Source organism: Colossoma macropomum, unplaced genomic scaffold (genome assembly GCF_904425465.1).
Source record: "Colossoma macropomum unplaced genomic scaffold, Colossoma_macropomum, whole genome shotgun sequence".
In the NCBI taxonomy this organism is placed as follows: Eukaryota; Metazoa; Chordata; class Actinopteri; order Characiformes; family Serrasalmidae; genus Colossoma; species Colossoma macropomum.
This window is the reverse complement of record NW_023494787.1, coordinates 502,471-515,467: the sequence shown is the minus strand read 5'-3', so window position 1 is coordinate 515,467 and position 12,997 is coordinate 502,471. Positions and strand designations below refer to the sequence as shown.

The 12,997-nt window shown below is 42.7% G+C and overlaps 3 protein-coding genes across 5 annotated transcripts in view; all 3 read right to left on the bottom strand.

The window, feature by feature from the left end:
- LOC118806228 overlaps positions 1 to 3,126 on the bottom strand; it is a 49,891-nt gene extending 46,765 nt beyond the window's left edge. Inside the window, exons 1-2 of the mRNA XM_036567699.1 lie at positions 3,117 to 3,126; positions 1,309 to 1,653 (exon numbers count right to left, since the gene is read on the bottom strand). Of these exons, the coding sequence (XP_036423592.1) occupies positions 1,309 to 1,653; positions 3,117 to 3,126 (355 nt within the window). The remainder of the gene's footprint in view (positions 1 to 1,308; positions 1,654 to 3,116) is intronic.
- LOC118805159 overlaps positions 1 to 12,997 on the bottom strand; it is a 1,027,118-nt gene that overhangs the window by 531,326 nt on the left and 482,795 nt on the right. The window lies entirely within an intron of this gene.
- The window catches only part of LOC118805145, a 32,496-nt gene continuing 23,665 nt past the window's right edge, over positions 4,167 to 12,997 (bottom strand). For 2 of the 3 annotated variants that reach the window (XM_036565757.1, XM_036565755.1), the window contains 5 exons: positions 9,256 to 9,357; positions 4,958 to 4,976; positions 4,479 to 4,521; positions 4,328 to 4,391; positions 4,167 to 4,238 (listed from right to left, as the gene is read on the bottom strand). In XM_036565757.1, coding sequence (XP_036421650.1) covers positions 4,329 to 4,391; positions 4,479 to 4,521; positions 4,958 to 4,976; positions 9,256 to 9,357 — 227 coding nt within the window. In that variant the 3' untranslated portion in view covers positions 4,167 to 4,238; position 4,328. Of the gene's footprint in view, positions 4,239 to 4,327; positions 4,392 to 4,478; positions 4,522 to 4,957; positions 4,977 to 9,255; positions 9,358 to 12,997 lie in introns of those variants that run through there. The other variant, XM_036565758.1, reaches the window with a different exon arrangement.

Below are 12,997 nucleotides of genomic sequence, written 5' to 3'. Positions count from 1 at the left end.
CGCTATAATTGGACCACCTTTAGGGTGAGTCATTCTCAATTGGCTTAATACATTATCGTCTTTTTTTTTGGGTAATTCTTTTCCATCATTCTTTTTCATATTTCAGCTTTAGCAGTAATCAACTTTTCCACCTTATCCTAGTGTAAAAACTGTTTTTGCAATATTTGTTTAGCAATAAAATAAGTTTTTTTAGATTTCATGCTTTTCCATTCAGATTTTTTTTTTTTCATTTTCAAAATTTGCATGGTGGATGGAATTGTCCCTACTGACAGGACACCCTCAAGGACTACAGAACTATTGACATCTTCAAGGCCTTTTAGAGGCTGGTCCTGAAACAGCTCCAATCTCTGGTTTTGAACCATCAGGTCCCCTTTCAGTTTGCCTTGCAGACTCACATACCTGTGGATGATGCTCTGATCTACAGGCTCTGCAGAGCCCACCTACACCTGGACAAAGCATTAGTCACAGTCAGAATCATGTTCTTCGGGTTTCTTCAGTACCTTCAACAACATTCAGTATATAATTTCTTCTCTGACTGAGAAACAAGCTCTGATGCACTAACAGTCCCCTGGATCATGGACAATCTGAACATTGAGGCCAACTATTAGTACAATAAGTATCCTGAGGTCTACGTGAATAAACGACTGGACTGCACAGATAATACGAACACTCTGTAGAGAAAAGTCCAGAGCAGGATCTTCTTTCTACAGAGACTCATGTCGCTTATATATGCAACAGGCTGCTGGATGATTTCTCTCAGTCTGTTCTGGCCAGTGTTCTTTTATCTGAGATCGTCTGCTGGGGGAGATAAAGAAGGAAGTATTGGGTTTCTTTCCGCCATCATGTTCCTTCCATGCATCTTTAACCTCTCAGAATGAAGAATGCCCAGTATCCCGTTAAGTCAATGCCCCCTACACCTCTCACACACCACTGAATGTGAATGTTTTTGCACTGATGACTCTGCACTGTTTGTGTAAATCTGTTTACTGCGTGTAATAATGTGTGTTTATTCAGTGTGTGTAATGTTCTGTGTTTTTCTGTAACTGTAGCACCAAAATTTCCCTTTTGGCATCAACAACATGTATTTAAAGTACCATGCAAATTTCAGAGACCATCCTTTTGTTTATTTGATGACCAATCAAAACAGCTTTTAAATTATTCATTTTTCAGCATCACAAAAGCAGAAAACATTATTAACAGAAAATTACAAAGACTCTGTTTCTCTACATACTTTGTCACCCTGTTCTTCAATAGTCAGGACCCCCACAGAGCAGGTAACCTATTATTAAACAGACCATAGTTACCCACCACTGAGTTTAATCTCCACTGTGGTCTCTCTGTAGCCCTGACTGGAGGAAACTCCACACCTGTAAACTCCAGCATCTTCTGGTGTGACGTCACTGAGTAAGATGGAGAAGTTCCCTCTCGATATCTCCTCTGGGAAGAAGTCGGCTCGGCCCCTGAAGCTCTGACTCTGCAGCTCTGCTCTGATTTCTTTCTGCTGGAAAACGTTCACTACAGACTCTGAGTCTGTTCTGCTCCATTCCACTCTGAGACCCTCCAGAGGGAGGGGGTCCTGAGCAGAACACGGCAGCAGCACAGCGCCCCCCAGCGGGACCACCAGAGGACTGGAGGGGCCTTCAACATGGAGACCTGGATCAGACAGATCAGTAAGATGAACAATTTTACATTAACTTATGAGAAAAAAATTTAACATCAACAGCTTCTTACAAATGATCTTTACAGTATTTTATCAAGAATTAATACATGTCACAATGTACAGGTCACTGAGTCAGGGAAACAAAGACAGTAAGTGTGCAAACTTTTACAAAAGGATTTTCAGGGATCTGTATTTTAAATGTTAAAAAATAAACTAAAAATTATTTTAACACCATAAGGTTATGAGGATATCATATGGTAATTCATTGTGAAATTAATTTTCTGTGTACAGTAATTATTTTAGTGCTGTTACCTTGAAGTCCAGCAGCCAGAAGCAGCACAAAGAACAGTAATAAATTCATTTCACCTGCAAAATATAAAAGATAGGATTTGACTAAGTTATGTAATTAATAACAGCTGAAAATGTTTGCAGATATTAATAATCTCTCTCCAGCTGATGCAGTCACACTGTTTTCCAAAGGTTTTCAGTGTGCTATCCTCCATCATCCTATTCAGGTATTCATTGAAAGTATTGATACATATGTTATATTGAATGTATAAAAGTCTCCATCAAAACTGTTCAGTAACAGTGAGGTTTGTTTTTTTGCCACAATGTTCTGTGTTTAGTCTGTGTCAGGTGACCTTTGGACTTCAAAGGGGTCATAAACAAAGTGTGACTTTATTACTTTGATCTTTGATCCTTACAGTTAACAACAGCCCCCCCCTCCCCCCATTACCTCGACAGCTCCAGCTCAGCCAAACTAAAATGTATGAATTCCACTTTGGTTAAAAACATCTCAAGGTTTTACGGTAAAACATACCACAAAATAACAGCACAGTTACAGAACACAGGAGAAAATGAGCCGCGATACTTCTAGACACATATAGATTGAAGATCCATGTTAAAAACACTTGTTGAGCTTGTACTCCTGATATTCCCTGGAATGCTGTTCCAGAGTTTAGGAGCTCTGTGGGGAAACGATTGTCCACCAGCTGAGCTGTGAGAGATGCTGTGAGTGCAGTGAGCAGCTCAGCTGAGTGAAGAGATCTGCACAGCTGTGACGCTTCAGCAGGTCAGGAAGAAAAGCTGTAAGATATGAAATTAGCTGTTCTACAGAAACTCATTACACTGACGGCACCGTCCACCAACAATAACGCAATTTCTAGAATTTTTTTCCTGATTTTTTTTCTTTGGCCAAAAATGTCTCTATGAACTTAAGTTTGATTTCCAGTGATGGATCTAGTTTATTATTGCAGAAGGATCCACAACAACTCCACATGTTTCAACAGCACCAGCTACGAAAGCTAATATGATGATTTTCGGCAGAATCTCTGATGAATACAATCAAGTGTCTGATGACACCACAGTTTACTCGGTATGTAAAGCAGACGATTCATGCTATACAGGATACAAATAAACTTCAATCAAACTGACAAAGTCATTTTAAAGAACATACGTGCAGTCATGGTGTCACAGTCGCATCCAGGCTTAATCGCTTACATTCTCCTTCATCGCTTTACATCAAAAGTGAAACAGATCATTCTGACCGCGGTCAGTGAGGCACAAATCGTGTCCTGGCTTGAACTCTGTGAGAAATCATGTGACTAAATGAAGTGTTGAATTAAATTGGCGTGAGTGCGCCCTCTACAGGTGAACCTGTGAACACATTTGGACAGAAATCCTGTAACAGGCTGTGATCTATTTCTCTGTGTGTGCATCATGATGGAGAGTGAACTCTGAGAGGAGAGAAAATTAGAGCCTCGAGGGTGCTAAAATATAAAAAGTTGAACATCTTATCATCCTGCAACTGCCAGAGAAATACCTGAGCCTGATGTTACATTAGGGACCCAAAGTAATGTTCATTTTTGTAGCACATGGACCTCCAGTCTGATCCACAAGGGGTCAGTGTGGCTGCAGATTTTAATTCCAGCTAAGCAGGAGAACTACTCATAAACTAATAGGTTAGAACTGCATTCTAACAGCTGGGCTGTTACATGTTGGGCTGGTTATTTCTTGCTGCCTCTTGAAGTGCCTGTTCAAAATAAAAGAGCTTTTGTCCATATGCACAACGTTTTCAGCATTTTCTTCATCAAAAGATTTAAAGAATGGGATTTATTCATTCACAGTGGTAAATAGCAAGTGGCATCTATATTGTAGTGTAAAATATGGATTAATGGCAGGTTTATTTGTACAGAATCTTTTATACACAACAGCAATTCAAAGTGCTGCTTCACACAAACAGACAAATAAAAGCATTAAATAATATTTCATAATAAAACTTTACATCCTGAGATAAGCAGAAAGGCATTGCAAAAACTAAAAATTAAAGTGCTAAAGATAAAAGAAAATTAAACAGAAAAAAAGGAAGTGTGTGGTGCTAATATAATGTGCAGTGCTAAAGGAAAGCACAAGAAACAAGAAGAATGATGAGCTGAAACTCCAGGGTTACATATTTACATATAGGGTTACAAACTATAATACATATTCAGCAAATGTGAGCTGGTTTATCAGTGAGACTGTATTCAGATTGTTCAGATCTCCAGCAGTGGAACATGTTCTTCTACAGTACTGAACGATCCTGTAGAATAAAGAACACATCATCATCGTCGTCATCATCATCTTCATCATCAAACAGTGAAAATCTCCTCCTCATATCAGAGTGGTTACCTCAGCACTCAGGACTTTTAGACAGAGAAGACAGAACCTCCATTTCTTCACCATCTTCACCAACCTGACCACAGAACAGTCCACTCAGACTGACCCCACCATCAGCACAGCATTTATTACAGAAACAATGAAATAAATTCACACGTCCTACCTGAAGATCTGCTTCCCCTCCAGCTTCAAAGTTACTCTTTATTCTGTTACAGACAAAGAAAGACACAGTTAATACAATTAATACAGTTTTAACCCTTAAACTCTAAATTTAACACTTTAATACCCAACTTTAACCCTTTAACTCTGACTCTAACCACTTCAACTGATATAGATATTGAATAATTAATGCTACACTGAAAGAAAAAGGTTCATAAATGTTGCTTTAAATTTGCTTGTTTCAAATATGTGCTTTGGGTCCACATGAATGAAATGTGACATAAACGTAAGTTAATTAGGTTCTTACATACAGAAATTAAGCTGATGTAACATTTGGTTTGTGTGGAACTGATGTGCACATTTGTGTCAAACACTGAAAACCTCAACGTTAGTAACAAAACTGAATAAATAAACGAACATACTTTAATTACTGTTGTGTTTATATGAACATCTGTCAGTTCGATTGAGTTTAGATAAGATTACCTGCGTCTCATCCTCATCCCTTTAATAAGGAAGAGAAGAAGCAGAAAACATTAAAATAACATTATATATATATATATATATATATATATATATATATATATATATATATATATATATATATATATATATATATACACACACACACACACACACACACACACACACACAACCTAAACCGCTTATCCTCCTGGGTCACGGTGGAGCCTATCCCAGCTGTCATTGGGCGGAAGGCAAAATAACATTACAGTTTAAATATAATTTTCTCAATCTGCTCTAAATAAAGTTCTACTAAATCAGTGAAGGAGCAACACTGTTCTGATCTGAACTGCAGGGCTCTGGTGTGCTTTACTACATACATTAATGTTGGTTCCTGTCTATAGAACCCCGTCCTGAATATCTGATTATCCCCAGTTCTGCAGCCACAGAACTTCTCTGAACGTCTTTAAACACCCTTGAATCTATTCTTCCCTTTGCTGAACTGTCCTATCACTTCCTAAATGTCCTTTAACTTCCCTAACCCTCTCTAACCCTAACCCTCCTGGTGCGCTGTAGAATGGCCGCCCTGGTGAGAGCTCCGGGTAAACTCTACAGTTGTTTGTGTTTTATTGTGCTGTTTCTTTGTGTTTTTGCACATACCACTTTTGGGATGATTCAATGTGATCGACAAACTCTTTTGAACATCCGATCATCGCTCAAGACGAACTTTAACACAAACACACACTCGGACGCGCGTGGCTGTCCCTTCGTAGCTTCCCTGCCTCTTTGTTTACCAACGTGTCAGTGGAACAGGAGAAAGATCAAGAGGGGCAGATGTTCCGGCATATTATGCAGGACAAGGAAAAGGTGCTTCAACCCTCCACTTCCTAGTATTCTGCTCGCAATTGTTCAATTGCTGGAGAACAAAACAGACGAGCTGAACGCGCAGATCAGGTTTCAGTGCAACATCGACTGCTGCTGCGTTTTAGCGCTCACAGAGACGTGGCTCTCCGCGGCAACACCGAACAACGGCATCACCGTCTACCGCCAGGACAGGACTCTGGACTCTGGTAAGGGCAGAGGTGGCGGGGTATGTGTTATGGTGAACTCTCAATGGGGAACAGATGTAGCAGTTCTAGCCAGTCACTGCTCTCCAGACATTGAGCTCATAACAGTCAAAGTTCGACCCTTTTATTGGCCCAGAGACTTCAGCTCAGTCATTCTCACCACAGTCTACATCCCACCTCAGGCAGATAAGTCACATGCTTTGGAAGAGACCATTAATGGACTTGAGGACGTTCACCCTGAGGCTGCTTTTATAGTGGGTGGGGATTTTAACAGGGCAAACTTGAAGATTCTGTCCAAATACTACCAGCACATTAAATTTCCCACCTGAGGACAACAGACTCTTGACCACTGCTACACTGCACTCAAGGACAGCTCCAAACCCCTCCCCCGCCCTGCTTTCGGCAAAGTTGATCACACCTCCATTGTTCTCCTGCCTGCATACAAACAAAGACTTAAATAGGCGAAACCAGTTCTCAGATCAGTCTATCAATAGCGTGAGGAGGCCATCTTCACACTTCTTTGAATCCACAGACTGGGAGACGTTCGGTGATGCAGCTGACACAGACATCAATGAATACACTGACTCCATCACAAGCTACATCAATAAATGCACTGAAGACATTGTACCAAAAATCAATGTCAGAACAATTCCCAACCAGAAACCCTGGATCAATGCTGAGGTTCGAGCCAAACTAAGAGCTCGGGCTGCTGCCTACAACTCTGGTGACCCGGCTAGCTACAAGAAAGCCAGATATGACCTTCAGAGGACCATCAGGCTGGCCAAAAGGAGCTACAGGGACAGAGTGGAATCCAACTATCTTGGCTCTGATCTCAGACATATGTGGAGTGGCCTGCGCACCATCACTGACTACAAAGAAGGTGGGATCTGTGATGGGGGCTTTTTCTCCACACTTGCAGATGAACTTAATGCTCATTAGGCTCGTTTTGGGGCAACTAACACCTCACCTGCTGAGAAACTCCCAGTAGATGAGGAGAGCTGTGCTGTAGCCTTTCCCCTGTCTGAGGTGGTGAGATCCTTCAGGACAGTAAACCCATGCAAGGCCCCTGGTCCCGATGGCGCCCACAGTCGAGTGCTCAAAGCATGTGGCAACCAGCTGGCTGAGATTTTCACTGACATCTTTAACCTCTCCTTAAGACTGTAAGTGATTCCCACATGCTTTAAGAAAACCACAATTGTTCCAGTCCCCAAGAAATCGTCTGTCACCTGCCTGAATGACTGCTGCCCTGTTGCACTGACATCTACAGTTATGAAGTGCTTTGAGCAGCTGATCAAAGCTCACATCTGCTCAACACTTCCAGCCACCATGGACCCTCACCAATTTGCATACCGCTCCAACAGATCCACAGACGACACCATTGCACTAACAATACACACTGCTCTCACACACCTGATAGATTACAGCTCAGCATTCAACACAATCATCCCTGCCAAACTCATTCCTAATGTCACAGACTTGGGTTTGAATTCTCATCTCTGCAACTGGACACTGGACTTCCTGACGAGCAGAATCCCAGGTGGTGAAAGTTGGGAACAGCTTCTCTTCCACACTGACTCTGAGCACAGGGGCTCCCCAGGGATGTGTGCTCCCTCCTGTACTCCCTGTATACACATGACTGTGTAGCCAAACACACATCTAACATCATCTTCAAGTTTGCTGATGACACCACCATCCTCGGCCTCATCACTGATGGAGATGAAACAGCCTACAGAGACGAGGTCAGCGCTCTGTCAGAGTGAAGCCACGACAGCAACCTCTGTCTCAACGTCAGCAAAACAAAGGAGATGATCGTGGACTACAGGAAGCTGCAGAGGGGTGGTCACTCTCCTCTATTCATCAATGGAGCTGAAGTGTAGAGAGTCAGCAGTGTTTCTAGGCATACACCTCACTGATGACCTCACCTGGTCCCTCCACACCAACACTATTGTGAGATCTGCCTGTCAGCGTCTCTTCTTCCTGCGTAGGCTCAGGAAGTTTGGTCTGCCTCCTCAGATCCTCACCAACTTCTACAGATGCACCATAGAGAGCTTCCTCACCGGCTGCATCACTGTCTGGTACAGCAGCTGCACCGCCTGTGACTGCAAGGCCCTTAAAGGAGTGGTGAGGACGGCAGAAGCCATCATAGGCAACAACCTACCTGCCTTACAGGACATCTCAGTCCCGCTGCCTCAGGAAGATCAAAAAGATCCGGTCAGACAGCGTCACCAAGCACACAGCCTGTTCACCATCCTGCCATCAGGCAGGAGATTCTGCAGCATACAGGCTAGAACAACCTGGCTAATGAACAGTTTCTACCCACAGGCTGTCAGGCTTCTGAACAAGCTGTGAAGCTGTGGGTCCTTCACCAACTACCATTTCACTCAGTCACATTGTCAGCATTATTATTATTATTATTATATCGTATCATTGCTATGGACAATAACACTTTAACACTAAGTCACTTTAAAATGTATACTGTCCCTATATTTTGTGTATATCTTGTGTATATTTAATATATTTCAGTTTGTTTTTATTGTATTTTTATTTTTTTTACTTATTTACATTCTGTAAAGTGATTATCTGAGCCTCACCACAAGCATTTCAATGCATAAATGTCCTGACGTGTTGTGCAAATGACAAACTTGAAACTAAGCTTCTTAACTGTCCTTAAAATTTCCCTAAACTGCCCTAAAGCTTCTTAGATGTCCCCAAACCTTATTTCATAAACCTCCATAAACTTCCCTAAACTTCCATAAAAAAAACCCTTGATATGTGTAAAGCTGCCTAAATGTCCCTCCCTTCCTAAACCGTCCCCCCTAAACCTCCATAAACTTCCCTAAACCTTCCTAGATGTCCCTAAATCTACTTGCATTTCTCTAAAGTCCTTAAAGTCCCCAAAACCTTCCTAAACCTCCCAAAACTTCCTTAAACCTCCCAAAATGTCCCTAAACCTCTCTAAACTTTTCTAAGTCCATAAACCTCCTTAAATCGCCCAACTCTCTTCATTTACTTAAACTTCCCTAAATCTGCCAAACCTCCCTTCCTTCAATTTACCTAAACTTTTCCACTTTAATCTCTCTCTCTCTCTAAATGAATTTAGACTTAATCTCATCATTATGTTGTGAGGAGCATAGCAGAGCAGCACCCCCTAGAGCAGTGGTGGAGTTAAGTGTTATACCCAAAGACATGACTAGGAGCATGTGATTATTATTATTATTATTATTATTATTATTATTTGTTGTTGTTGTTACTTACAGGTGTCATAGATTTGTAAAGCAATCCAACCAGAAATGAAGAGTGATTCAAAGGGCAGGATGATGATGTGCATTTCAGGCAGAGTTCTCGGTTCTCCGGTTCCTACAGATCAATTATACATATAAATATAAATATTTTCATTATAATTATTTTTTAAGTAGAATTATTGAGCAAATAATTATTATATGATCACTTTCTGTTTACTTCTTAACAAACAACACAAATCTGCAGTTTTTCAGTAGATTCATTGATTTATTAAGTTAATTTTTGGGTAGTTATTAAGCTAAATTTAGGGTGAGATCCTGACAGAAGCTGAATCTTTCCACTGTACTGAACTGTAGAGACACGTTTTCAGTGTATTTTGTAGCAGAAGGTGAAAATGTTCTCTGCAGGTGAGGAGGAGGAGGAGGAGTGGCCTGCATTTAAAACAGGTCACTTTAACTGCACAAATGCCACTGTAGGTGAATTTGGTTCTTTTGAAATGTTGATCAACTTTTTTAGCAACATTTCTGTGATATTAATTGTAATATAAAGACCCCCTAAGCAAAATAGTAATATTTCAAACTTTTTTCAAGTTTTCAGGCTCTAAATGAACCTGTACCTGTGTACATCACTGAAAGTCTGTTTATGTTCCAACACGTGATCTTAGATCTGCAGATCTTGACCTTCCGCAAACACTTCCGTAAAACACAGAAAACGTGAAGAGACTCTTTCAGGTATTGTTTTTATTCTATTATGAGAGCAGACTAAAACAGGACTGATGCTGTATCACTGAGTGATCTCAGTGAATGTATGTAAGTACACAAAGTACTGATTATGCTCATCTTGTGGAAAGTGAAAAATTACAGTTGAATAATTTATCTCTATCTTTTCAAGGGGTGCAGAATGATTTTATAGCACCCCCTACCACCGCACCCACTGATCTCCCTGGCTTTGTGGAGAGAGTCAGTGATTGACAGGAGGGTGGTTCCTGTTGAGTGTCCTGGTTTGTATCTGGACAGCTTAGAATCAGAAGTGTGTTCCTCTCAGGATGGTCAGACAGCTGTGCCACGACAGCCTGTTTTAGGGTTTGGGATGAAAATCAAAGGGGTGAAATGGGTCTGTAGTTCACCATGTTAGTAGGATCTAGGGAGGGGTTCTTAAGCAGCTTTGTCACTTAACAAATCTGGAAGTGGAAGGAACCTGATTAGTGATCAGTGGTGAGTTCAAAACAAAGCAGTACTTGTGGAGGTAGTTTGGAGAAGTGTGGTAGCAATTGGGTCCAGTAGGCAGGCTGTGGGATGATTAGTGCTCATTAGCTCCATCACTTCATCTTTGGTAAGCAGTTTAAATGTCAGAGTCTGGCTTCAGTTTTGCATGTAGTGTTTCTCCACCATGGCTAGTGATCGAAGGAGCTCAACAATGCAGCATGTACAATTTCAGCTTGATTAGATGAGAAGCTACTGAGAAAGAGCTACTTGCAATTTACAGTCCCCCAACTGACACATACTCACTGAGCACTTTATTAGGAACAGTACACTGACACTGGGTAGGGCATGTGTGTCAGGCTCCAGTTCTCACAGGCCAAAAAAGGACTTCAGCTCACTGCCCCATTAAACACACCTGATTCAGCTCATCAGCTGATTAGCAAGGACTTCATCATCTGAATTCAGAGTTTGATGAGGGTAAATGCTGATCTTCACAGATCTTCGGCCCAGAATGTCCCCAGTTTGACATGTCTGGGGTACAGCCTCTCTTTGCTCCCGGACCAGCCTCAATTCTTCATGGCATTCCCAGAGGTGTTGGAAACATTCCTTTGAGATTCTGGTCTACTGTTCTACCACATCCCAAAGGTGTTCTACTGGATTCAGATCCCATGAAGGCCACTGAAGAACACTGAACTCACTGTCATGTTCATGAAACCAGTTTGAGACAACTTTTGCTTTGTGACAGCCGGCCTCAGAGTTCCCTGACCTACTGGCCTCAGAGTTCCCTGACCTGCCTGTGTCCTCTGTGTTTCCTGACCTACCTGTGGTTTCTATGTGTCCTGACCTGACAACCTCTGAATCTCTTAACTTACTAATCTCACTGTTTCCAAATCCTGCTCCATGGTCTGCTCCAGTTTCTGCTCCCCAGGATGCTCCAGTTCATGTGCCTCAGATGGCTCCACGCAATGCTCATGTTCTGGACCTCCAGGCTGCTCCAGTTCTGCTTCCTTAGGCGGCTCCAGCAGTGGCCTTTCAGCGCCCTGCTCAAGCATTGGCCTCCCAGTATTCCACTCCAGCGCCAGCCTGCCAGAGGTCTGCTCCAGCATCAGCTCCCCGCCATGTAAAGTAAGATGGCGGCACCCTGTTCGGCTGCGGCTGCTACGGCTCGCGATAGTAGCAGAGATTTAATGTCTTATAACTAAGAGAATTTGCGCAGTTTCACAGCGAATCTGCGGTGCATACATTACAAATCAGTATACGACCGTCAAGAGATACTGGATTTAAGAGGATCGAGTAATCTTAGACTCACAGATGCAACCACTCTAGACCTTATACGCAGCCTCGGACTGCTACGTCGGCTACATCCAGCGGCCTGTGAAGCAGCGGAGCCTCAAACCAGCGACGGAATTTTGCCACCAGAGGAAAAAACACACTAGATCTGGCTTACAGCAACATCAAAGAGGCATTCAGGGCAGCACCCCGCCCCCACCTTGGCTCCTCAGACCATCTCTCTGTGATGTGATTAAAAACATCTTCACACGGGCCAATGAGCACACGGATGACCAGCGAGGTACGTGCGAAGCTGAAAGTACGGAATACCGCTTTTAAATCTGGCGATGTGGTGGCACTTAGAACAGCTAGAGCAAACCTGAACCGTGCCATAAGAGTCACAAAGCATGCTCATGGTCAAAAAGTGAAGGATTTTTTCCAGGATCCCTCAAACACAAGGCGAATGTGGCAAGACATTCAGACAATCACAGACTATAAAGCTACTCCTCCCCCCTGTGAGAACAACATCAACTTCCTCAACAAAATAAATAAATATTTTGGAAGGTTTGAGGCTCTGAACACCACTTCTGCAGAAAAATCTACTCCTCGCCCTAACGAGCAGATACTCTGCCTGGATACAGCAGAAGTCCGAAGAGCCCTGAGGAGAGTGAACACTTGGAAAGCGGCGGGCCCCGACAACATACCAGGGCGGTTGCTGAAGGAATGTGCTGATCAGCTGGCTGGGGTTCTCACAGACATCTTTAACACCTCACTGAAACAGGCTGTCATACCATCATGCCTAAAGACTGCCACAATCATACCGGTGCCCAAAAAACCCACAATCTCCTCCCTCAACGATTACCGCCCTGTAGCACTCACCCCCATCATGATGAAGTGTTTCGAGAGGCTGGTAAAGGACCACATCACCTCCAAACTCCCTCCCACATTCAACCCGTACCAATTTGCTTACCGCCCAAATCGCTCCACAGAGGATGCTATCTCCTCTGCACTTCACCTGAGCTTAGAACATCTAGAAGGAAGAAATACACATGTGCGCATGCTGTTTCTGGACTTTAGCTCAGCGTTTAACACAATCATCCCACAACATCTGATAAGCAAACTGGCCCCCCTTAGCTTCAGCACCCACTTGTGTAACTGGCTGTTGGACTTTCTATCAAATAGACCTCAGTCTGTGCGGGTGGGCAACAACGTCTCCAGTGCCATCTCTTTGAGCACTGGCTCTCCTCAGGGCTGCAGCGCCTCTGACTGGAAGTCTCTGCAGAGAG